The sequence below is a fragment of the Amblyomma mixtum genome, chromosome 10, assembly GCF_055824585.1.
Source record: "Amblyomma mixtum isolate Tamu chromosome 10, ASM5582458v1, whole genome shotgun sequence".
Taxonomy (NCBI): Eukaryota; Metazoa; Arthropoda; class Arachnida; order Ixodida; family Ixodidae; genus Amblyomma; species Amblyomma mixtum.
Window position 1 is genome coordinate 98,085,209 of NC_143021.1, and position 25,887 is coordinate 98,111,095.

The 25,887-nt window shown below is 48.4% G+C and overlaps 1 protein-coding gene across 1 annotated transcript in view; it reads right to left on the bottom strand.

Annotated features, from left to right (window-relative positions):
- Nucleotides 1-1,443: 1,443 nt before the first annotated feature.
- Nucleotides 1,444-25,887, bottom strand: part of LOC149326502 (uncharacterized) — a 51,780-nt gene continuing 27,336 nt past the window's right edge. The window contains exon 3 of the mRNA XM_089564596.1: nucleotides 1,444-2,148. Coding sequence (XP_089420722.1) covers nucleotides 1,444-2,148 — 705 coding nt within the window. The remainder of the gene's footprint in view (nucleotides 2,149-25,887) is intronic.

Sequence of the window (25,887 nt, forward strand, 5' to 3'; positions counted from 1 at the left end):
CCCTATACGGACGTCTGTGGATAGGAGCGGCGTCACCGGTGTTAATGCGATGCGTAACCACAGAGGTCCGAGCCAAAGGGCGGTTGTCGAAGTCAAAGATGTCGTGAAATGAGGAAAGAAGACACCTGAGGTCGTGAGTTTGTGCTGGTAAGAGGTCAGGGGCAATCATTTTTGCGTATTGGTCAGATGGTGGTACGTCGGACGCGGAGCATTTCGGCGAGGGAGGTTCACAGCCGGTGACAGCTGACACAACGCAGTCGGAAGCAGGGCACAGCGTGGCGAGCGACATGCCTTGGGGAAGCGGCTGAACGTGCGATGAAAATTTGAGGATCGGAAGGGACACTCTATTGGCAAACATAGTGACCACTGTATGTGCGAGGGCAACACTCCGTGTGAGAGTTACATCAAGGGCTGGAGTAACGATGTATTGGCCATCGGGAACTGGTGGGACGGAAGAGAATGATACGTAAGTGACGGCTTCGGGGTTCAGGCGGACAAAATCCACGGTACATAGGCGATGGACAACTGGAGCCGGTGGTTCCTCGTTAAAAGGTAGGGCGAGCTGAACGACACTTGTGGCGCAATCAATGAGGGCAGAATGTTCGGAAAGAAAGTCAAGGCCAAAGATGAGGTCATGAGGGCAGTGTTCGAGGACAGTGAAGAGAACCGAAGTATGGCGGCCGGCGATTGACACACGGGCTGTGCACATTCCAACGACAGCGGAAGTACCGCCATCGGCGAGACGAACAACAGCGGAGTGGGCAGGAGTGAGCACTTTCCTTAGGCGACGGCGTAGAGAGGCATTCATAACGGAGACGTGCGCTCCCGTGTCGATGAGAGCGGTAACAGGGATCCCGTCCACGTCTACGCTAAGTATATTCCGTCGGGCTTGTAGAGTCAAAGGAGGATTTCCAAGGTCGGTCGTCGGAGCAGCATCACCTCCAGACGCTGCAGCCATCAGTTTTCCGAACGGGATCGAGCATACGGGCCAGGAGATGATGGGCGTCGAGTTTGGGGCGACGGAGATCGACGACGGTAAGGAGACGACGAGCGGTTAGTTGGAGGGGCCTGAGCGTCGGAGCTTGCGAGCTGTGGTTCATGGGGCGACGACGAGCGGCGGGGATAGAAAGAATCAGGATAGCGGCGGTAGGTCGATGACGGACGGCTTCGGCAGTGTCGGGAGATGTGACCAACTCGGGAGCAGTTAAAACAGATGGGCCTGTCGTCAGGTGTTCTCCACTCATCCGGGTTGCGGCTGCGGCGAGTGTGGTACGGATGTCGGGCACCGAGCACGGGAGACACATTGCGAGCATCTGGGCAACTAATGGAGCATACAGGTCGGATCCCGAGATTGGCGAATTCTTGTCGGACAACAGCCTGTATAAGGGATACTGCAGGGGCACTGTCCGGTACCGATAATTGGGAAATTGTGGGAGACACTGCCTATAGTTCTCGGCGTACAAGTCGTGTCAGGCTGTCGGATGTTGGCAGGGAGCACGGTTGGGATGAGTCTACGCAGGACGACGTTGCCGCCGTGTTCGGCAACCGCGTGAACTGAGGGGAAATACGGCGGCTTTTCGCTTGTTCAAAGTGGCGGCATTCTTTTAAGATGGCGTCAACCGTTCCACAGTCCTTGTACACCAGCAAGTTAAAGGCGTCGTCTGCAATTCCTTTGAGAACGTGACCTACTTTGTCACTCTCTGACATGGCGGAATCAACTTTCATGCAGAGGGCTAAAATGTCCTGAATATAAGACACATATGACTCTGTTGAGGATTGTGCGCGGCATGCAAGCTCCTTCTTCGCAGCCAGCTGACGTCCGAATGGCTTACCGAACAATTCGGTGAGCTTCTGCTTGCACAGGTCCCAACTGGTCAGTTCTTCCTCGTGTGTCTCGAACCAGACCCTTGCAGTGCCCGTCAAGTAGAAAATGACGTTGGCCAACTTCATCGTGGGATCCCACCGGTTGTGTGTGCTCACACGCTCGTACAGCGAGAGCCAGTCTTCAACGTCCACGCCATCGGTACCGCAGAATGTGCCCGGGTCTCGAGGGTGGGCTAGGACGACAGTTGGCGTGGCAGGCGCGTCGGTAGCTATCTCGACGGATCGGCTCGTCAGGTCAGCGGCATGGCGGCTCTTACCCCGCACCTCCACCAAGAGATGTTACGTAAATGTAGGCGCACAAGAAGTAGTCACTGAGGGATGCTGACAGCAGCTCACAGCAGCTCAATTGAACTACTGACGGCCAACGGCGCACAGATCACACTTCGTCCTCTTCGCGCTCCGTGCACGAGCCCAGCACTGTCTTCTTCGTTGTCCACTGACAATATATATATATATATATGTGTGTGTGTGTGTGGGGGGGGGGGGGGGTGCGTGTGTGTATTATATATTGTATATACTATAGAATAATGTATGTATATATTGTGTGGAGTACTTTCACACATTCTTTTGTCATCACTTCACTCGCTATCTGTAGGCCTGCATACCAAAGCGTCCGAAAGCTGTTTATGAATTGGGTCTGCTTGCTTTTCCCTCTGGCCACGTGCGCATGATAGGTGACGTTAACTTTGACGTGCTGAGGAAAGAACGGCACAATGTAGCTTGTCACTTCAACAGGCTTCCTACGTTGGAATAAAAGCAGTTGCCAACCTTCTAATACGTGTCGAAATTTTGGGCGCATCACTTGTGCCTTCATGTATAGATATGTCAAGGTGCGCACCGAGAACAACCAGGTATGTCCTTTCATTGTTAAGCAAAAATCTCTCTGATCACTTCTTTGTTGGGTGCAGCTTTTTTCGTCGCAGCATGCTGCCGTTAATAAAACCCTTATAAGAAATAGAGGTTGTTGATAAAAGAAACCTCTGCTTCTAGTTACAACTTTAGGATTGGCTGTCTTGCCTTGCAGAAGTTCCTCCAAGTAACCTGGACGAATTTTTTTCGCGAGTGTTACACTACGCTACCCTGTCGAGCATTTCGCCCCGAGCCTGGGAGGCCGGTAGTGCACATGAGCGAACCCAGAGAGAAGCAGCAGGTGCGCGGCGCGTGACGTCAGAGTTCGCCGCTGCCGCCGCGCGAGGAGCCGGGCCGACCCGACTGCGCCCGCCGGCACCGCGCATGAATGCGCATGCGCGGCAGCCAGAAAGGGGCAGCTGGTGGGCGGCACAGGACCACAGGGCTCGGCTGCCGCCGTGTGTGGTGGGGTCGTGTGGATAAACTGTTTATGTGCCGCTGTGAGTATGAAGGCTGAGGTAATACGGCTCGATGCATCACAATCGCTTCGTATTGGTGACGAAAGGAGACTCCAGCCCCCTCTATGCGGTGGTATCATCAGGAGAAAATCACTTCTTCGAGAATTCTTCGCGAAGAGATGGCTTGTCGGTGGACATTCTTCGAGGGAACTTCCAGGCCGTGAAGAACGTTCTTTTAGCAGTCATAAAAAGCATTATAGGAACATAAATCATACGGCATGGCGTCAAGGAAGCTCGTGGAGTTGTGCTTTACAAACGCACACAAGTTATTTTTTTCGCAAACTATATACCTATTTCGATTCTTTCGTGCATTGATTTCATACTTGAAAAGCATATTTTCACGTATTGCAAAGCGTCATTGATGCAAAAGCTGTTCTTTTCCGCGTTGTCATTCGAACGGCTTATAAGAAGGCACTCGGCCTGCTCACAAAAGCATCTACGGAGCGCCTGCTAAAACTAGGGGTACACAATACGGCTGATGATTTGATTAGCGCCTATCTTACAAGCCGGGTAATGCGGCTGGCCACAACTACGACCGTCCACAGGGCCTTAGAAGGTTTAAACATTAGCTTTCCGCAGCAAGTGGCTGGGAGACAAGATATACCTCAAGAGTGGAAGAGGAAATTCCTTACGCTTGCGCTTCCCAAAAACATGCACCCGGAGCATCATCATGCTAGACGAGTGGCGAGGAGCAAGAAGATGAACGAGTGCTATTCATAAGAGGGAGCCTTCTTCATGGACGCTGCGGGTCCTGTACAAGGAATATCAACAATCTCAGTGGTGCACCAAATGCAAGTCGTCGACGGGCTTTCAGTTCGTAACGGGGATACACAGGCTATGGAGGAAGTAGCGGCAGCCCTAGCCGCAAAGCACTCCGCATCGAGATACATAGTTACAGATTCCCAAGCGGCTTATAGAAACTATATGCGTGGCAGAATCACGCCGCTAGCCTGCAAAATTTTTAGTCAGTGTAGGACTTCAGCTGAACGGAAGGAATTAATATGGGTACTAGGTCACCAGGGAGTTGAAGGAAACGAGCGCGCACACGCTTCGGCCCGAGCTTTTCTTCCCCGGAATCCTTCTACGTCATCCCTTACTGACTTAGGCTCCCCTCTCTGCTAACAACATAATCAGAAATACTGCAAGATTTGCGCCTTGGAAGGCAGACACTCCCGAGGCCCACTAAGGGTCTTAGTAAATCAGAAGAATGTCACCTTCGCAGGCTACAAACTATGTCTTAGTAATCCAGCTACGCTTCACGCCATTGCGTCCGAGTCCTTTTCGGCACAGTGCAAATTTTGCGGCCAGAAGGCAAACTTATACCATATGGTATGGGCTTGTCAGAAAAGCGACAGCATCAACATCATAAATCAGCCAACGCGGGAGGGCTGGGAGGTTGCCCTGTCTAGCTCGGACCTCGAGGAACAACGAGCCCTCGTCGCCAGAGCACGGGCAGCGGCTTTTACTAACGGCGTCCCGGCCTAGGGACCCGATGAGCCTTCCCTTCAAAAGGATCAAGGATCAATAAAAGGATCAAGTCAGGATTTCAGTTTGCCATAGCAAAGTTGGTCGCAGGAATTGTAGTATCGGCAAAACGCTTGGAATATTTTTGAACAAGATATTGGTCTGGGACGCTCAAGTTGGTAGTTTTCTGTTGTCTTGCGAAGTGTGTAGGAGTGCTAGCAAGATTTCGGTACTTTCTTCCAACGTCTATAAAAATGATTTACAATACACTGTTTTTATCTAACCTAAACTATTGCTTCATGGTATGGGGAAATGCAACGGAGGCAAACATAAATAAAAAAGTCAGGAGGCACTTTGGTGGTGGTGGTGAAAACTTTTAATTTCTGAAATAGAGTTTGGGAGCCACAGAGTGGCCACGCTACATGGTCGGCGTCCCTAGTCCGGGATACCGCATGACAATGCCCCGTCTCTAGCCCGTTTCACCAGAGCCCTTTGGGACTCAAGCGAGGAGCAGTTGAGAAGGGCAGTCTCCCATGCCTCTCTGGAAGGGGTAGGGGAAGGGGGGAGGTGGGGATTTTGAGTACATGCCCACACCATGTGGAAGATATCACAGGTCTCCCCACAGTGTGGGCATCGCCCATCCGTGTTAGGATCGTAATGCTTTAAGATTGCAGGACAGAGTAGAGTACCTGTCTGCAGGCGCCTTAAAGTTCGCTCCTCCGTCTTACTCAGCCCCTTTGCAGGGGCCGGGAAAAGGCGGTGGATGTCGCTATAATGCGTTATAATTTCTTTGAATCGCAGCAGCGGCTGGTTAGTCTCCGAGCCAGAAGAGCTAGGATGAGGAGCCCGGTGAGTAAGCGCTCGGGCAGCCGCGTCAGCGGCCTCATTACCTCGTAAGCCCTGGTGGCCAGGAGCCCAAATGATTCTTTTGGGTGTTGGATCAGTGGCAGTCCCTCTTAGAATGCAATTAATAAGAACGGTAAACTGGGCTAGTTGGTAGGAATTCATACTGAAAACTGCGCAAAAAACGAAGACACAGAACGAGAAGGCACGACACGGGCGCCCGTGTCGTGCCTTCTCGTTCTGTGTCTTCGTTTTTTGCGCAGTTTTCAGTTAGAATGCAAGCAGCTAAGGGGGAGATCTCCCCTGCCAAGTAATGATCACATGCTTTTCGGGAGTCCGTAATGATGATTCTCGAATTGGCGTGGGCGGCAGCAAGCGCTATCGCTACTTCCTCGGCTCGCATTGAATTCGGGGCTCGAAAAGAGAGTCCATCAACGTGCATTTCCTGGTGAACGACAGCGGCCGTGTAAAATCCCGTGGGCGATGGGCCTGCTACGTCTACATAATATACACCGGGTCGGGAGCCGTGTTGTCTCTCAAGAGCCCGAGCCCGCGCTTGTCGCCTGTTTACGTGCATGTCGGTGTCCATGTTACGAGGGAGCGGGGAGCCCAGAGCATATGGCGCCACAGTACTGGGATACGCTCCGCCTCCTCTGGAGTGCAGTCGTGTTGGATGTGTAAGCGGTTTAGCAGGCGGCGCCCAGGGGCCGTCTGCATGAGCCGCGTGTATTGGTTCACGAGGTGGGCCTCCCGCAGCTCCTGGTAGGAGTTTAGCACCCCCAATGCCTTGAGTTTGGCATTAGAGGTAGCCACCAGGAGATCCAGGGCTCGCTTAGTTGCCTTGCGGATGACGGCGTCTATTCGCGCCTCGTCTTGCTTAGTAGTGCGGAGATATTGCACGGCGTAGAGGATCCGGCTAGTCACGAAGGCATAGACGAGCCGAAGCGCGTCCCTGCCCCGCAGACCGCCCCGCTTGTTGGAAACGCGGCGGATCATGCGCCCTACCTGTTCGCCTACTCTCTTGAGTTTCAGAATGGTGGAGTCCGGTCTGAGTCTGTGGTGAATGAAAAGGCCCAGAATACGGAGCTCCTCCACCTCTCTAATAGGACCTCCTGACAGAGAGATGTAAATTGCTGTCCTATCCTTTGGGTTCGCTCTGACATGCAAAAGCTCTGATTTCGCTGGAGCACATTGGAGCCCACAGTCAATGGCATACGCATCGACTATGGAAGCGGCCTGCTGAAGGCGGGCCTCCATGTCCCCAAGGCTCCCCTCAGTGGTCCAAATTGTAATGTCATCTGCATACAACGCGTGTTGAATGCCTTCCACCCGGGCCAGGTGGCTTGGGAGGTGCATCATAGCTATGTTGAACAGGAGCGGTGATAACACCGCTCCCTGAGGGGTACCCCGTGTTCCCATCATGTAAGGGCCGTATTCCTCGCCCTCAATCCGAAGAAAGGCCTGGCGATTAGTCAAGAAATCTCTTACATACGCGTAGGCCCTAGCCCCACAATCGGTAGAACTCAAGTTGGCCAGGATGCTTCCGTGTTTAACATTGTCGAAAGCTCCTTTCAGATCAAGGGCGAGGATGGCTTTGTCATTGTGTTGCATAGTTGTGGGTCGTATTACATCCCTGTGCAGCTGGAGAAGGACATCCTGTGCAGACATGGGGGGGCGAAACCCGAACATGGTAACTGCAAAGAAGCCCTTACTCTCCAGGTATGGAGAGAGGCGATCCCGAACCATCGTCTCCATAAGCTTGCCCGCACATGAGGTCAGTGATATGGGCCTCAGGTTGTCCGTATTCACGGCCTTACCTGTTTTAGGGATAAACGTCACAAGTGACGTTTTCCACTCGGGAGGGAGTGGACGCCCGTCCCAGATCTGGTTGATGTATTCTAATAAATGGAGGTAGGCTGAGTCCGGTAGGTTCGCCAACAGGTTCACTGTTATGTGATCCCGTCCCGGAGCCGTACCCCGGCGCATTTTTGCTAAGGCCGCCTTAAGGTCGTGCAACTCAAAAGGGGCATCAAGTGTTTCATTAGGCCTGCCAGAGTACATGTACTCAGGCCCAGGCGGGCCCTCCGTACGACAAAGATATCTGTCGCACAGAGTGTCCGCAAGTTGCGCCGTCGTACCTTGATACCCTTGCAGAGCCCGCCGGAGCTGCTTTTGCGTCTCCCCTCTCGTTTGAGAGGGGTCGATTAGACTGCGAAAGAGACGCCACGTCCCCTTCGAGCTCATCTGATGAGCTGCGGCGTCGCAGCGTGCTATCCAATTTGAATCTGAGAGTTCGGCAGCATACGCTGCAGCTTGCTCTGTGAGTTTGACTATCGGTCGCGTAATTTGCGATTAGTTTTCTGCTTTGTCCACCGTTTAGTTAAGCTCCGGCGCGCCTCCCACAAATGCAGGAGGTGGGTGTCCACTGCGGGGATCTCTTCGGTGGTTTGTAGTGTTGTGACGTGTTGTTTCTGAATGTTGTATATGTGGTTAGCCCACTCCGCGTAGCCGCCGGAAAATAGTACGCCTGGCTTGGCCTGACCCCATTTTTTGCGCGCTGCCTTCGCCATGAGTGTAATCCGGAGAAGGAGGTGATCGCTGCCTAGAGAATCTCCCAAGTTCTCCCAAGCAGCCGCTCTAGCATTTTTGACGAGAGAAAGGTCTGGACACGTGTCGCGGGTTACCGAATTCCCCACTCGGGTGGAATACGCCGGGTCCGTGAGCAACGTGAGGCTGAGGGTGGAGATGAGCTCCGCCAGCTTACGTCCTCTTGCCTGTTCGAAGTGGTAGCCCCAATGAAGGCTGGGAGCATTGAAGTCTCCAATGATCACTAGAGGCTCTTTGGCTGCCATTTTTATCGCGCGAAGGAAGATTTCATTAAAAGTTACGCGCGGCTTATGCGGAGGGCAGTATATGTTGAGGATATGTATTGACGGGTCGCGGCGTCTGAGAGGCAGTACCCGGACCATTGTATATTCTTGCTCGGTACTCAAGTCTATGTCGACCTGAACCCCGGTGTAAGCCTTATTCACCAGGATGCACGTAGAGGGGCAAACATAAATAAAAAAAAGTCAGGAGGCACTTTGGATGTCTAAAGTGCGTAGAGCGAAAGCGTTTACCCCACCACTTTGACTGCCTCTGTGGCACTGGTGACGTCACACGTAATTAATTAATAACTCCTAAGTACTAACTAATCATTAATCAACGAGTAATTATTGCTTAATGAATAATTACTAATTAACGACATTTAAGCGTCGTCTTTAGGAGTGGAACACGACAGCGTGTTGCAGCGCAGCCAGGCAGTCCACGGGACGCCATCGCCCGTTCGGCGCGATTCCTTGCCTGTTTGAAACACCTTCGAACGCAACGCATTTTTGAGGAAAAGAAATTGCGCAGTAACCATCTCACATATGTCGGTGGACACCTGTCAACCGTTTGTACAGAAAGGGAGGAAGTCTGAGTGAAAGAAGAGAGGCCGTAATGAAGGAGATGAAAATTCTATTTCAGGAAAGGAAATTACGCAGCGACTGTCTCACATATCTCGGTGGACAACCGTCATCCGTTTGATTAACAGCTTGAGCTGGATGTAACGCCGGACGGACGGGAGCATGAGCCATTACAAGCTTTCGCCTTAATATTCATGCTCCAAAAGAAAGCTGTCCGACACATTGCAAATGTGGATTACGATGCGCACACAGAGGAATTGTTTGCTCGCTTTCACATCACACCAGTTCATGACCTATTAGAATATAATTGTAAAATGTATCGGTTACCACGAAAATAAGTTTCTAAAACTGTCTTGCCTGAAAGCAACATTTCCAAGATATACGTTTCGCAAACAATCATTTTGGTGCATATCCTTCTCCCGCACAGAATGCGGTCGTTTGATGTAGCGCTTTGCTCTTCTGCATTTATTAAATAAAATTCTGAGTAAAGGTATATCTGTGGAAACGCGCAACCCGCGTGAAATTCGTGACGCGCTGATACGATGAATTTCATGTATCTTTTGATATCTGCGCTCAGGTACGAAATTCTAAATTATTTTTTTGCTGAGCTAAAAGTTTATGAGTGTATTTTGCCGTCCTAATATGACCTAAATAGTCTTAGCAATCTTCTTTTCCTGCCTTTTGTTTCTTTTTTCTTACCAGATGTGCCCGCGCTGTTAAATGTTGTTGAATTCATATTCCTTTACGCCAAGCTAATCTGTAGTATATCGCGTGTTGCGGAAATAAACGCGCCCCGTAAAATGCTTCTTTCAACTAAACGGGAGCATTGTTCGAGCTCAAATTTCGCATAGAAATGGAATTTGGTAACCAGAATTGTTTAATACCACGTTTTCTTGGGGTACTTACCTGATTCGAACAGAATAAGTCGGATATTCACATCGTCTGCGGCTACGACGAAGGAAATTAAGCTGCTCTGTCAGCTATCGCACCGGTGGCGCCATCTCGTTTGTTGGTCGTGAAGAATCAGCAAAGGAGGGAGATTTGGGGGGTTTGAAGACGCTCTTTCAACTGGTTTTTTAATGGTCACAGAAAACTTAACTTGCTGGAAACTTAGTTTTGCCAAGCTAAGTTTTCTGTGACCATTAAAAAAACCAGTTGAAAGAGAGTCTTCAAATCACCCGAATCCCCCTCCTTTGCTGATTCTTCACGACCAACAAACGAGATGGCGCCACCGGTGCGATAGCTGACAGAGCAGCTTAATTTCCTTCGTCGTCGCCGCAGACGATGTGAATATCCGACTTATTCTGTTCGAATCAGGTAAGTACCCCAAGAAAACGTGGTATTAAACAATTCTGCCGACCAAATGCCATTTCTATGCGAAATTTGAGCTCGAACAATGCGCCCATTTAGCTGAAAGAAGCATTTTACGGGGCGCGTTTATTTCCGCAACACGCGATACTATCATGGTGGAAAGAAACGCGAACAGTGCGGCGCCTAAGCACTCCATTGTTCGAATATCTTTTGATGGCGCTTTTTTCTGGGCTGTAAGGAAAGGACGTTAGAGTTTTCCTAGAATGCATCCCGGACAACTCTAGCATCTTTTTACTACCACCGAAGTTAAGGCGTGTTGGAAAAAAAAAATCTCTGCCTCTCCCGTAAACGAGAGTAGAGTAAGCATGAAATGTTTACGGGCCTAATGTCATCTCGGTGGACACCCGAACCGCACCGTACAGGAAGGGAGGAACGCCACCACCCGTTCAGCGCGATGCCTTGCCATTTGGTTTTTTGAGGAAAGGAAATGGCGCAGTAATTCTCTGCCATCTCGGTGGACACCCGAACCGCACCGTAAAGCAAGGGAGGAACGCCACCACCCGTTCGGCGCGATGCCTTGCCCTTTGAACGCAGCGCTTCTCCCCCGGGCCCCTGTGCACCTGCGCAGCTTTGCTTCGATGCGCGAAGCCCCTAAGAGATCACGTACGACAACGAAGTGTACGTGGCATTTATGTGCTTTTTGCAGGCGTTATTAGAAATCGGAAATTATAATTTTTTGCATTATCAAACGCACAGCGCGACTGATATCTTGATAAACATTGAGAAGGACTGGCAGCAGTTATTTTTTGTGACTCGTTTGGAGACCAACCGTTGCTTGCATGCCGGTCGCGTAGGAGGGCTTAGAGAGTCTCGTTAAATCTCGTTAAGTCTCGTACGGTGCCCGGATGTTCTCGTTTCAGAGCCCGGATGACTGGAATTCAGTGCCCGGATGACTCGATTTCAGTGCCCGGATGACTCGATTTCAGTGCCCGGATGACTCCATTTCAGTGCCCGGATGACTCGATTTCAGTGCCCGGATGACTCGATTTCAGTGCCCGGATGACTCGATTTCAGTGCCCGGATGAGTGGATTTCAGTGCCCGGATGAGTGGATTTCAGTGCCCGGATGATGGCTCTCGGTCTCGGCGTGACGTCACCACACTGCCGACAACGGGGGCTAAAAGCATTTCATGCTTAAAATGCGAACAGAGCGGAGCCTTGGCGCTCTGCTCTGTTCGCGTTTCTTTTCATCGTGATAGTACATGACTTATCCACCATGCTCTGTCGTTTGCATACTGTTTTGCCTTGTACGGGCCCGGGCTGCTTCAAGTGAATGTGATTCAATTTTTTCCCGGGCCTACACACATTGTCCTTGTTGTGATGCGTGGTTCATCAGACGCGCGCGTTCATGCGAAGGAGAAAAGTTTCCAGGGGCGAACGCGGTGTTTATTCCCGCATGTTCGTCGGTGCGTGGCTGGCCGAGAATAACCAACCAGTAGGTTGCGGCGCACGCCTTTTATTAGTTTTTTGGCGCACATGCGCATCAGCGACGGCGGCGGCGATAGCCGGAGACCACTTCCCTCCCCTTTATATTGACTAATTTAACAAGCTAAACTCCAGCTTGATATCTGTCCGGTGGTCGACGGTCTCTGGTCGGGAACGCTTCTGGAACGCCGTCTGGAGCGCTTGCGAAGCGGCAGGACCTCTGGCGGTAGGGGCGGAGGATGGCACTGGATCGACGCTTGGTGGAAACGCCAGGAACTCGTCTCCCTCCTGGTTGGATGCCTCGCGTTCCGGATCGGTGGTCCGCGCGAGCAGCTGGTCCTTGTGACGACGCCAGGTGAAACTGCCTCTGGGTTTGGTAGCACGAACGGTAAAAGACAAAGGGCCGGACTGCCCCACAAGAACACCAGGGACCCAGTTTGGTCTGTCTTGATAATTGAGAGTCATCACTTGGTCACCGACTGCTATGTCACGATCACGACGTGGGCGAGCCACGGATTCCTTGAACTGATTATATGCAACCCTTCCTCCCACCGCTGGCTTGACAACATCGAGTCGATTCCGCAGCCGTCGTCCTAGTAGCAAGTTTTCTGGTGACAGCTGTTGTCGCATGGGGCGAGTTGCCATAGGTAAACAAAAACTTGTGAAGCCTCAGTGTAATGTGTCCGCTCCGCTAGACTTACGAAGAGCGTTTTTAAGTGTCTGAATAAAACGCTCTGCAAGCCCGTTTTAGCTGGGATGATACGGTGCAGTAAGCACGTGACGACAGCCCAATTCTTTCCCAAAAAGCTTGAACTCTTCGGAAGTAAACTGCGGGCCGTTTTCAGTGACCATGGTTTCTGGGAAACCAAACCGTGCAAACAGCTCTCTCAGTTTGTCAACTGTAGCGTCCGACGTAGTCGAGTGCATAACAAACACTTCCGCCCACTTTGAATGCGCGTCCACGACCACAAGAAACATTGCGTTCAAAAAGGGCCCAGCAAAATCTATATTTACGCGCTGCCATGGTGCTGTTGGCCAAGACCAAGGGTGCTAGGGGCGCTTTGCACGGCTCGGAACGCTGTTCTTGACAACTTACGCAGGCCTGCACGGCTCGGAACGCTGTTCTTGACAACTTACGCAGGCCTGCACGGCTCGGAACGCTGTTCTTGACAACTTACGCAGGCCTGCACGGCTCGGAACGCTGTTCTTGACAACTTACGCAGGCCTTGACACGAGTGTCTTTGAGCGGCTGTTTGTGAGACAGGGGTCAGCAGTGCGTTTGTTGCAGTGCATTGCCTACTTACATGCTGCAGCGTGTTTGTTTACTTACTAGCATTGGCTCGTATACTCGTTTGTTTTGCATTTACAGGTGCATCGTCTACCTAGATGAAACCTGGGTCAACGCAGGATACACAAAAGAATACGTCTGGCAGGAAAAGACTGTAAAGTCATCTCAGGATGCCTTCCTGAAAGGTTTAACAACGGGATTGGCTGCGCTTTCGGGCAAATGAGCCCGTTTGATTCTTGTACACGGTGGGAGCAGTGCGACAGGATTCGTGGAAGACACTGCTGACTTCTTCAGAGCAAAAAAGGGAAACCACGCTGACTACCACTCTTTTTGCCAAACATTCCGACCAATAGCATTGTCGTCATGGGCAATGCTCCATATCATAACGTGGCTCTTGAAAAAACACCACTGGCTGTTTCCAGAATAAACCATTTTTCGCAAACACTCCGGGGTCAGCATTTTTTATTGTCCTATCTCATTTATTGTTTGCTCTTTCTAAATATTTTTACCTAGCATTGTACAACTTTTTCTGCATTCTTACTTGACGTTCCCACAGCTTGGAACTCTTTTTACCTGACAGCACGGGAAAACAGGCCATATCGAGGTGGTGTGTGTAAAAATAATTTGACCCGAAAGTTACAGACGGCCACTTGTTAATCGGGCCACAGCGGAGCACTCAGAACTGTGCTAATTAACTAAACCCGACGAATGAACGTAATCTTTCGCACAAACCTCTCGCTTGCATCTAAAAAGTATAGTCGCAATGCTGCTGAATCGGGAAGAAAACCGCTACTGGTGACCAAAAGCCGGTGCGAGCTCATTGACAACGAATTTCGGACAGCTCACATTAAAGCGGTATGCATCAAATGAACAGATGCATGCAGTTCATTTCAGAGCACGCCATAATATTCAAGCGATTCTGAACAAAACGAGTTTGCTCATTCAAGTCATGCGAAATTCAACTTGCGATGAAAAAAAAATGTGCGAAAAAAAAGTTTCACCACCCGGGATTTGAACCCACGCGCCCCCACTGCCTGTCGACTCCCCGGAGCGACGCGTTAGACCACACGGCCACAAAACATCGCGCAGTGATACATTTCTCTTTATTTTTTTCTGCGGACTACTTCCGTAGCCTTCACAGCGTTGCACATGATGTGTGAAACGGAGTATAATGTGAACAAACGACCGAAAATGTAGAAATGAAACTTCTTAACACCAAATATTATTGCAAGGGCCTCTTTCTCAAGCTGGCTGTATTTATTCTCGGCATCGGTCAAGGTACGCGATGCGAAAGCGATTGGCTTTGTGCTGCCATCATCCAAAACATCAGAAAGAACCGCGCCTAAACGATAGTGCGATGCATCGCATGATAGCTGCAATTGTTTGCACGGGTCGTAGGGCGCCAAAATCGGCGGAGAGGCTAGCAAGCTCTTTATCTTGATGAACGCTTCCTGGCAACGCTCATCCCAGCACCACGGGGCGTTTTTACGTCGCAGCCTGAAAAATTGTTGTGCCACCGTTGCTAGGTTAGGAAGGAACTTGCCGTAGAAATTGACTACTCCCAGGAACGACTGCAGCTGCTGCCTGTTGTTAGGGGCTGGAGCCTTGAGGAGTGCGTCAACCTTCTCCGTCGTTGCCGAGATGCCTTGTGCGCTGATTCTGTGTCCGAGGTAGCGAAGGTCCTGTTGGAAAAACGAGCACTTCTCTTTCTTGACACGATCGCCTCTTTCAACAAGTCGTTTTAACACAGCTTCCAGATTGGTTAAATGCTCTTCGTCACTTTTACCAGTGACCAGAATGTCGTCTAGGTAGCAGCAAACGCCGTGCAAGCCCTTCACATGGTGTGAATTATTCCTTGAAAAATCCCAGGTGCGGAAGAAATTCCAAACGCGAGTCGATTAACAACAAAAAATCCGTTTTGCGTATTTAACGTGAGGTATTGTTTTGACGACTCAGACATGACCACTTGCTGATAGGCCCGGCTGAGATCAATCTTCGAGAAATGCTTACCCCCCGACAAGGCTGTGAACAGGTCGTCCACCTTTGGTAATGGGTAGCGGTCGACATCAAGGCACGGGTTCACGGTCGTCTTGTACTCGCCGCAAATCCTGATGCTAGCATCTTGCTTGATTACGGGTACCGCAGGCGTAGCGTATTCTGACGTCATAACCGGCGATATAATTCCCAGTTGTTCCATTTTGGCCAATTCAGCGTCGAAAGCTTTTTGCAACGCGAACGGGACATTCCTGGCTTTTAGGAATCTCGGCTTCATACCAGGTTTAAGAAAAAGTTCTGCGCGCTCTTCCGTTATGGTGCCCAATTCGTCTTTGAAAAGGGGCTGGTACTTCGCCAGCAATGCGTCAAGCCTCTTTTTTACGCTGATATGAGTAGGAGTATCTGACCTTGTAATGTTGTTGAGGTTCCAGATTTTCGCCCACTCCAACCGGACGGCGCGGAGATACTCCCGGCCCGGCCACATAACTACCACCGGTGGTAGTTATGGTGGTGGTGGTGGAAAGAAACGCGAACAGCGCGGCGCCTAAGCACTCCACTGTTGCAATTTCTTTTGATGGCGCTTTTGTCTGGGTTGTAAGGAAAGGACGTTAGAGTTTTCCTAGAATGCATCACGGACAACTGTAGCATCTTTTTACTACCACCGAAGTTAAGGCGTGTTGAAAAAAAAAAATGCGAACAGAGCGGAGCCTAGACGCTCCGCTTTGTTCGCGTTTCTTTTCATCGTGATAGTACATGACTTATCCACCATGCTCTGTCGTTTGCATAGTGTTTTGCCTTGTACGGGCCCGGGCTGCTTCAAGTGAATGTGGTTCAATTTTTTCCTGGGCCTACACACATTGTCCTGATGTAAATAAAGACGTCTTGACTTGACTCGATTTACTTGCGGGCGCGGCACTTGTTTTGCATTAGCTAAACTAACTGATTTCCAACACAATGCACTCGAAGTGCATTGTTTTTAGACATATCAAAACCTTCTGAATCCGTGAAACATAGTATATTACTTCGGAAACTACATAGCTGTGGCTTTCGAAGGCCCTTCATGACTTTCCTTGAGATTTATTTGTATGGTGGTGATAGCGCTCCTGAGATTCTTAAAGGACTCGGAGTTGTATTCGCGTCTATAATCTTCAAGTTTTCAGTGCGCGCCCTCTGTCCCCGTGACATAGTGGTCGCTGGAAACTTAGAAAACTCATTTCGTTGCCGCTCTTTTTCTTTTTTCCCCTTTGTTCCCCTCCCCAAGTGTAGGGTAGCCAACTGGTCATCGTCTGGTTAACCTCCCTGCCTTTCCGTCCTTCTCTCTCTCTCTCTAATAGTATGGTCCAACCCAAGTGGTAGTTATCGAAAATATTAAATGCAAGCCCACACAGATGGCAGCTGTTGTTCCTCAGGGATCGATTTTAGCCCCTCTTTTATTCAATTATAACGTTGACGACATCAGTCAGGCCATTCTTTATAGACTGGTCATTAAAGTGCGCAGATGACACGCTTTCAGCATCGTGTCAGATAAATTACGATCAGGCCACGGTTGATTTACAAATTGGCACTGTAAACATCATGAGTTGGTACTGTAGTAACTTAATTATTGCTATCCAAGATAAAACTAGATTAGTTTGGTTCCACAATCCCCTGAGAGTTCCTGTCGCCACTCAAGTGATTCTTCATTCCCATCAGTGTTGCAATTGTGCCTGCTCTTCTATTCCATACATTTCAAATGTGAATTATATTAGTGTTCATCGCGATTCCACAATATCCTGGAACAGACATTCGGCTAACGCTTGTAAAAGGCTGTGCGAAATACCTTGCCTGCTATGCACTCTATTAAAGCGTTACGCACAATTTACATCAGGAAGATAATAGCACAGGCAATGGCGTACAGTGTGCTGCGGTATATATTTTTTCCATTTAATTCTGCTATGTGTAGTGGTGCAACAAGGTTGATTGCTTACTGAAAACTGTAACCCACGCGTTGATGTTTGGTTTGCCAATAGCCAACAATTCCGGTCGTATCTCCTGCTCTCGTATGCCTTCATTCACGTTGCACCTATGGAGCAAGGACTTCTCCCCCATATCTTCCCGCTCGAGCATTACGTCCACGCGATGGATTCATTTTGCCCCGAGTGCAAACAATAGCTGGTGAATTTGTACGTGCTTTTTATGTGCCAAGTGTGTTGAACGACTCACCAAACGTTTTCACTACACGCAGCTACAAAGGCGTGAAGCCTGTTATCTTACATATCTATGGTTGTTAAAAAAAAATGGCTGTATTTTTTCTTTGTTCCCTTCATTAATCTCCCCCTTTTCTTCCTGCCTATTCCTTAGTTCTGGTCTAATTGTCTTCTGAAGTGAACTGAAACCAGGCCCGTATATGCACCATGACACTGCACCAAAAAATAATTTATTATTTTTGCTATTACAGATTTTTACGGCGTATAAATGGCGTTCATCTAGTTAGCAATGACAGGTCATAGCCTAGGCCCTGACCAGTGCTTTTATATTTAATAGCACTTTTTAATTACAAACAGCACGTCGCCACAACGGGTGTCGTTTCGTTTCAGCGGAATAAGACGATACGCTGAGCCATGGATGCGGCGTCGTGCATAGGCATGGAGCCCCCATCTAGCAACGCCTGCATTGTTGAGTTCGGCCAACACGGGCCGGGGCGGAATTCCACGAAGACTTGAGTCGTGCAACGAAGGATCGGCGTGGACTGGGGATGGCAGAAACAGCAGTGACGGCGGCGTCAGGTGGCCCAGTCTGCCCTCGGGTCGCCGGACTAAGTGATGCGGTGAAGGGTCAAGCTATTGATCTTACTTGAAAGGCGGCTGCGACATTGACAGAGGTCCCACGTTTCGGACCTCTGACGGGGGAGTCCAAGGCCCTTCATTCCCCTGCTCGGAAACGGAGTGCAATTCTTTTCCCACGGAGGCACCGATCTTAACAATGTGCTGAAGTCGACACGACAGCCTTCGGCTGGGAAACAGTGTGTCATTCAGAAGGGTAAAAGCTTCGGCTTGTGGCTCATATTTGAATGGTAAAAACGTAGCGCAAAGAGACAAGGACACAAAAAGACAGACAACACATGGCGCTAACTTCCAACTGGTTTATTTCAGAAAGGAAAGGTGGTTTTATATCGACATCAAGACCAACACGCCGTCAAACCATGCGCTAGCAAAGCGTATATCAGCCAGACATGCGAGCTCTTTTGCCACCAATGTCAGCACGTGTGTTATTCTTTTCCCACAGAGACACAGTCCTTAACACAGTGCTGAAGTCGACACGACAGACTTCGATGACATGTCTTTCCCTCTGTCCACCGGCTGGGAAACGGCGTAGCAGTTATTTCCCACGGAGGCGCGGAACCTGCCAATTCGACACGACCGTGTTAGATGACTGCTGGCTTTTCCCCTTCCCATCGACCGATCCGCAAGAGAGCGAGAGAGACCAGCAGCGCCCCCTGATGTGGGTGCGACCGCCAATGCCCACAATTGTCCACCTGATTGGAGAACGTTTTCCGAACTTTACAAGTCAGAAATCTGGGGAATGTGAAGGGTACTTAAAGAGATGTTCTTTTGTGACCACAGGACTCCCATTTACACTGTAAATGTGTAAAATAAACCTTCTGTGAAGTTTCATTTCATTCCATTTCATTTTATTACCTTAAAGGCCCCTTAAAAGGGGTGTTACATAAGGGGTGGCAAGAATAAAAGCACAAATTCACAATGACAGGAAACTTTCTACATTATCAGTGAAAAGTCGTGGGCAGGTGATGATGGCAACGTTGTTTGGAAGGCCGTTCCAGTCTGCGGCTGCACGACGAAAGAAGGAATTAGAAAAAGTGACGGTGCGTGATCGTGGACGGGAAACTTGTAGGTGATGGCTGGTGCGGTGAGATATGCGTGCAGGTGGAAGAATATAAGGTGCGATGTGCATAGGGGGGCTGTGGAAGAATTTGTGAAATAAAGACATGCTGGCAATGCGACGGCGGAGCGATAAGGGTGATAATCCGGATGCTGTTTTTAAGGACGAAACACTGATGTCATAAGAGTAGGATGAATTAATGAAACGAGAAGCGCGATTCTGAACATATTCGAGGTCATTGATGAGATATGCTTGATGAGGATTCCAGATGGGCGACGCAAATTCTAGTTTGGACCTGACTAATGACTTGTAAGCTAATAACTTGACATGATGGGGAGCATGATGAAGATGGCGCTTTAGGAAACCTAATGTCTTGTTTGCTGACGTTATTATATTAGTAACATGCAGGCTCCAAGAAAGATCGCTAGAAATAGTTATGCCTAGATACTTGTATGATTGTACTAGTTGTACGGGAACTTCAGATATTACGTAAGAGAAGGTTAAAGGATTACGGCGACGGCTAATGGATAAAGATTACACTTACGTGGGTTAAGTTCCATTAGCCATTTATTACACCACTCTTGAACGGCATTAAGATCATTTTGAAGAGAAGATTGGTCAGCGCTGGTGAGAATAGCACGATTAAGTACACAGTCATCAGCGAACATGCGTATGTTAGATGTTACATTTGAATGCAGATAATTAATGTATATAAGAAACAGTAGTGGGCCAAGCACAGATCCCTGAGGGACGCCCGACGTTACTGAGAGTGAGTTAGAGTTTTTATTGTTAACGAAGACAAACGTCGAACGATTAGTCAAAAATTCTTCGATCAACTTCAAAATATGGGGGTGCAAATTTAATCGATAAAGTTTTATCAGCAGGCGTCTATGGGGTACTTTATCAAAGGCTTTGGCGAAATCTAGAAAAATGATATCAGTTTGTAGATTAGAATCAAGGTTAGCATGGAGATCATGAATGAATGTGGCAAGTTGGGTCTCGCAGGAGTAACCCCGGCGAAACCCGTGCTGAGCAGAATGGAAGAAGTTATTCGAATCAAGGAATGTCATGATGTGGGTATAGATGACGTGTTCCATGATTTTGCAGGGAATACTAGTTAGAGAGATGGGACGGTAATTAAGCGGGGAGTTCTTGTTACCTGATTTGTAGACTGGAACGACCTTCCCATTTTTCGTGTCTATGGGCAGTTGACCTGTGAAGAGTGACTGAGCGAATAACAAGCACAACAGAGATGAACATATATCTTTGGTATTAATCAGTATTTTAGCGTTGATATTGTCAATTCCAGCAGAGGATGATTTTTTAATGTTTTCTATTAGTGACAAAATTCCTGCAGAAAAAAATATAAGAGGAGGCACAGTATCTTGAATAATTGGGGGGTTTGGAGGAAATGTCGGCTCTGTTTCATTAGTAAACACGGATGAAAAGGCTGTGTTGAACATGTTGGTGCATTCAGTTTCAGAGACAGTTGCACCCGAAGCATCAGTGAGGGAAACAGTGCGTGTGTGCTGGGGGTTAATGACTTGCCAGAACCTACGGGGGTTAGTTGACAACATTTTAGGCAGATCGGAGTTAAAGAAAGTGCGTTTGGCTTCTCGAATACTTGATAAATAAGTTTTTTCGGCTGCATAATATTTGTTCCAAGCGTTCTGACTACGAAGCAACTTGGCTAATCGGAAAAGACGCTTCTTTTTATTTTCAAGACGTTTCAGTGAATTTGTGAAACATGGGTTTTGAGGGTTATTTCGTATATTTATGTTTGGAATAAACCTGTCGACCAAATCTTCGATTTTCCTCTTAAACAAGGACCAGTTATCATGGATGGATCTTTGATGAAAGCTGGATTGAAATACTGGTAAAAATGTGCGAAGTTCATTATTTATTGCTGTGTAGTTTCCTTTATCGTACTGTCGGATAGTTCGTTTAGTAGTTACGCGTAAGGACGGTTTAATCGTGAAGCCGGCATGTATGACGTGGTGATCGCTGACGCCTGGTAGATACGTGACGGAATGAACGCATTCAGGATGATCCGTTAATATTAGGTCCAGGATATCAGCGCAGTCTGCAGTTACACGGGTTGGTTCGGATATAGTTTGAACGAGGTTAAAATTAAGGCATGCGTCTAGAAATTCATTATTACCTGTAGCTGTTAGATTATGCCAGTCAATGCTCGGAAAATTGAAATCTCCGAATAGGAGAGTGCAGGTGTTAGCGTGCTTAGCTTTAATTTCATTTAATGCGTTATGAAGTTTTCCAGGGAAGTCTGGGCAGCTAGGAGGCCTGTAGCAAACGCCAATCACAACTGATTTAGGTGAAGCATGGCATAAAACCCATAATATTTATATATCTGATGAAAGGTGAACAGCTGAGCATGATAGATCCCGAGCGGTTGCAATCAGTACCCCCCTCCCCTTCGATCTGGGCGATCTTTCCGAAAAACACTGAAATTAGGCAAGTCAGCAAGGACCTCACTATCAGGAATGTCACTGTTCAGCCAGGTTTCCGTCAAGACTAGTACGTTGCTAGCAGATGAAGTGACAATATGGGGAAATAATGTCACGCTTTGAAATGAAACTCCGCACGTTAGTAAAGATCGCTGACAATGAAAGTGCTTCTTGCTGTGCATGCTTCGAATGATCTGTCGATAGGTGCTGAGATGGTTGCTATTTCACTTCTTTTACTGTTTGTGATGATTCATCGAATATGTAGCGTTGGGGCCAATATGTAATGTTTTGAAGCGCAAGGAGAACTTATCGAATACTAATTTGCAAAGGTTACAAGATGTTTGCGGGCGTTACGAACGGGAAGGGAGAAGTCTTCACCAATACTGTAGTTGGTGTCTTTAAGCTTAGTACCTAAAGAAAGGATGCTTTCTTTAGTTTTCGATGAGGTGAATTTAACGATGATTGGACTAGTGCGATCAGTTGAGTGGCGCCCGAGGCGGTGAGCACGCTCGACTAGATTGGGTTCGATGGCAAAATCTAGTTCAGTGGAGCAATGACGAATGACTGTTTCTTCCGAGTCTGCATACGTTTCAGTGGGGTTAGTGTCAGGAATATTGTAAAATATGAGGTTGTTACGGCGAGAGCGATGTTCTGCATCGTCGATGCGTGCTTCAAGTTTGTCGATCTTGCAGGTAAGTTTGGTGTTTAAAGTTTTCAGGGCGTCTATCTCAGAATGAAGTGTGGAAAGTGTGGCGTAGTGTGATTCCTGGGTGTCCATGCGCTTGTTTAAGTCGCTCAAGGTTGTTTCGGTAGTGTTTAGTTGATCTCTAATGTCCTGTAGATCGGAAATTAATGTAGCTTGCCCGGTAGTTAGTTTTTGGAGCTCGGAAAGTATGCAATCGTAACGGTCGGGGCCTGGGTTAGATTCGACATCGCCTGACAATAGTAAAAGAAAACGGAGAACACGTGAACACTCGGCAACAATACTACAGCAGCACTGAGGGCTCGGCAGCTGCATTAAAAATTAGTTACTGTTTTTTTTAGCAAATAGGGAAAACTTGTTACTAACCTGCATTGCGAACAGCAGAGGATTAGTAGTCTGTGCTGACACACAGCTACCGAGCCCATACCAAGCTCTATATCGGAGTTCAACCCCGTCCTTCAGAGCCGAGATCTGCAGGGTTGAACGAGTCAGCCATCGCCACGCTCCCTCCGTCTTTAAGAGTGATGCCAGCGGTGGGATTGAAGCGCAATCCTCAACAGCATCCAGGAGGGGGATGCAGGACCTTACCGGTTTATGCGCTTTTGGAAACAGCGTTCGTATATGCGTCATCTTTTCATGTTTCAGTGCGCAGCCTACTCGAGGTAGAAAATTCCCTTCTGAATTTTTTCCTACTCCATTCGGATTACCCGGTCGACTCCGTTAGACGGCTGGAACTTCTTCTGCACAGCGACATTTCCCAGCTGAAATGACATTGGTGTTCTTGATGTTATAAACCACATTCTACCAGATTTCGCACCAATTGATGGTAGTTTCAAAGCGGGCGAGCGCAGATAACTTCTCATCGTGCATCATTCTTATTTAGCGTCTAAGAGCTTCGCTCCCAAAAAAAAAAGTCAAGAATGAGGCGACACAGCGGTTCGGTGATCATTTTCTCTCGTTGAGAAGCTTGGCGTTGAATAGCCATTGAGCAGTTTCTGTAAATTCTTAATAGTGCTTACCATAATTATTACATTGAGCGCGTGGACCACATAACCATTACGCAATGGTTTTAAACCTTACGCATCTCAAACAACTGCTCGTGTGATCCGTTGTCGCTGAAAGAATGCACATGCAGCCACCTTTACTCCACAACGCTGCCAGTCGTCCTATTAATGCACCTGCAAGCCTCTAATATCTGACTCCTTTACTTTTTCTTAGTGTTTTGAAACTTTTGAAGACAGACGCCAAACTTGCTAGCGCTCCAACATGTTGTTTTCGTCAAGTAGGTAAAATAGGCAATGAAATCAGGTTTTCTACCTGGCCCTTAGATCTATGTAATATTTTTTGAACTGTTGTGCCTAAAATTATTCAAATCAGTGCCAACTCAGATTCTATGGGCAACGCCAAGCAGAATAAAAACAATTAATGGTTAAGAAAAAGGCAAAAGGAAAAACAACGGTCTCACTCTCGGTGCTCAGCTGAGCCTCGTGTGATGAAAAAGCAGGAATAATGTAGCGGCAGTTCTGAGAGGACTACTGTGCTAGTCGACCATGGTTCAATCCTGGCCGCTGCACAGTGACCATAAGTCTTCATTGGGAAAGTGATAAAATGCCAGTAAGAAAGGGCATTGGCCAAGAAGACACAGTGGCACAGAGTAGGAATTTTGTGCCAAGTGCATGAAAGAAATGCTCGCTGCGCGCACAGTAGTGTGCACTCGCCTTTTTTGCCGTAAGATATCATGATTCTCGCAGCATTTAATCTTCTGAATTCAAATCAAACCAAACACAAAGCTACGTCACGCACGCCTAACATTTAGGCCCTAGTAAAGCACCTTGGGAGAAGCACAAGAAACGTGCCTATTACCGCCAGAATTGTATGTTCAAAATACGGGGCTGTTCTGAAAGTAGTAGGACTGGTTTTTTCCTGGGAGAACCGGCGGCCGAGAGGCGGTCTGCGCGTGTAGGATCGTTGAAGCCGGATATAGGGAATGCTGGGGAAAATCAGCAGTCTGCTCTCGGCCGTTGAAGAGAGCAGGTCTCTTCTACTGTGAACCCCTGTCGAAACGTCTCGTCACGCAGAATCATAGAGCGTTTCCTGGATCAGCGATACGGGATCAAATTTGGTGTAAATGTTGGTAAAACGGGCAAACAGACTCACGACATGATTAAGGAGACCTACAGTCACGCTGCCATGGGTAGATCAGGTGTTTCTTTGAGTGGCACAGGCTGTTCTCAGAAGGTCAGGAAAGAGTGGAAGACGACGACCGCTCCGGATGCCCTTCGACCAGGAAGACCAACGAAATTGGGTAGCGAGTGAAACATTTAGTGAACAGTGATCGTAGGATGAGTATTAGAATGATTGCTGATGACTTGAGCATTCCTCAATCCAAAGTTTTTGAGATCTTGACAGAAAACGTAACCATGAGGAAAGTGTGCGCGAAGTTGGTGTCTGGAGTGTTTTCACAGGAGCAAAAGGCCAACCGGAAAGCGATCTGCCAGGATCTTCTTCATCATGTGAATGAAGCCGCCGCGGAGGCTCAGTGGCTATGGTGCTCGGCTGCTGGCCCTAAAGACGCTGGTTCGATCCCGGCCGCGGCGGTTGAATTTCTTTGGAGGAGAAATTCGACGCCCGTGTACTGTGCGATGTCAGTGCACGTTAAAGAACCCCAGGTGGTCGAAATTTCCGGAGCCCTTTACTACGGCGTCTCTCATAGCCTTAGTGGCTTTGGGACGTTAAACCCCATAAACCAAAACCATCATCATGTGAATGAGGACCCCGATTTTTTCCCAGCACAAGGCGTCAACGCTGCTTCAGGCCCCCTACAGCTCCGACTTGGCCCCGCCATACTATTTTCTATTCCCTTGAATAAAATCGATGCTCAAGGTGAAACATCACGGATCGGTAGAGGCGGTTCAACAGGCTGTGACGAGGGAGCAATACAGCATTTCGGTCCAGGCGTTCCTGGAGGCGTACGAAAACTGGAAAACTCATTGTAAGCAACCTGTAGCTGTAAAAGGGTGCTACTTAGAAAAAATTTTAATCGTTTGTACTATTCGATAGAATAAAGTTTATTACAAAAATTTAGTCCTACTACTTTCAGAACAGAACCTGTATACTACGAAGAACTCTTCGACAGGAAAGATGCAAAGAAAACAAACTCGACCTGCTTTCTTCTAACCCCTGATATTCTTTCGAGAACCCTCAGCTCCTGTAGTAAGTGAAGTCACGTAACTTCATCTGTGGCCTGAGAATGACGCTGCCCCTTTGGCAGTTGCGATCAAGTTCTCAATTAATAATGTATCCTTCCTGAAAGCACGAGACCTGTTCCTATACGCATCGCGCTTGCCGACATGCTAAACAAGAGTGCTCGATAAGATAAATTTTATATGTTGCGAAAAAATGTAACCTCCGGACAGCGCAGGCGCATGACTGAACGAAGAATTTTTGATAATAACGCACACGGAACTAGGTATAGGATCCCTACATAGGTCTGGTGTTTTAGCAATAAATGCGTGAGGCACGTTCATCAGCCTTGATAACGATACTCTGTGCATTTTCCTTTTTCTGCGCATTTGAAAGTGCTCCAATTGAGATAAGTGCGTTCGGTTCTGTCAAAAGATAACTTCCGAACCATATAAAAAAGGACAAGGGGCGTTTGCATCATTTTGTTAGGACAGGGTTCTCTGCAAAGGGATTCCAGCGCGCCATAAAATCGTACCGTGTCCAAATGCGGCAAAAGTGGAGGAAGGCCTTTTGGC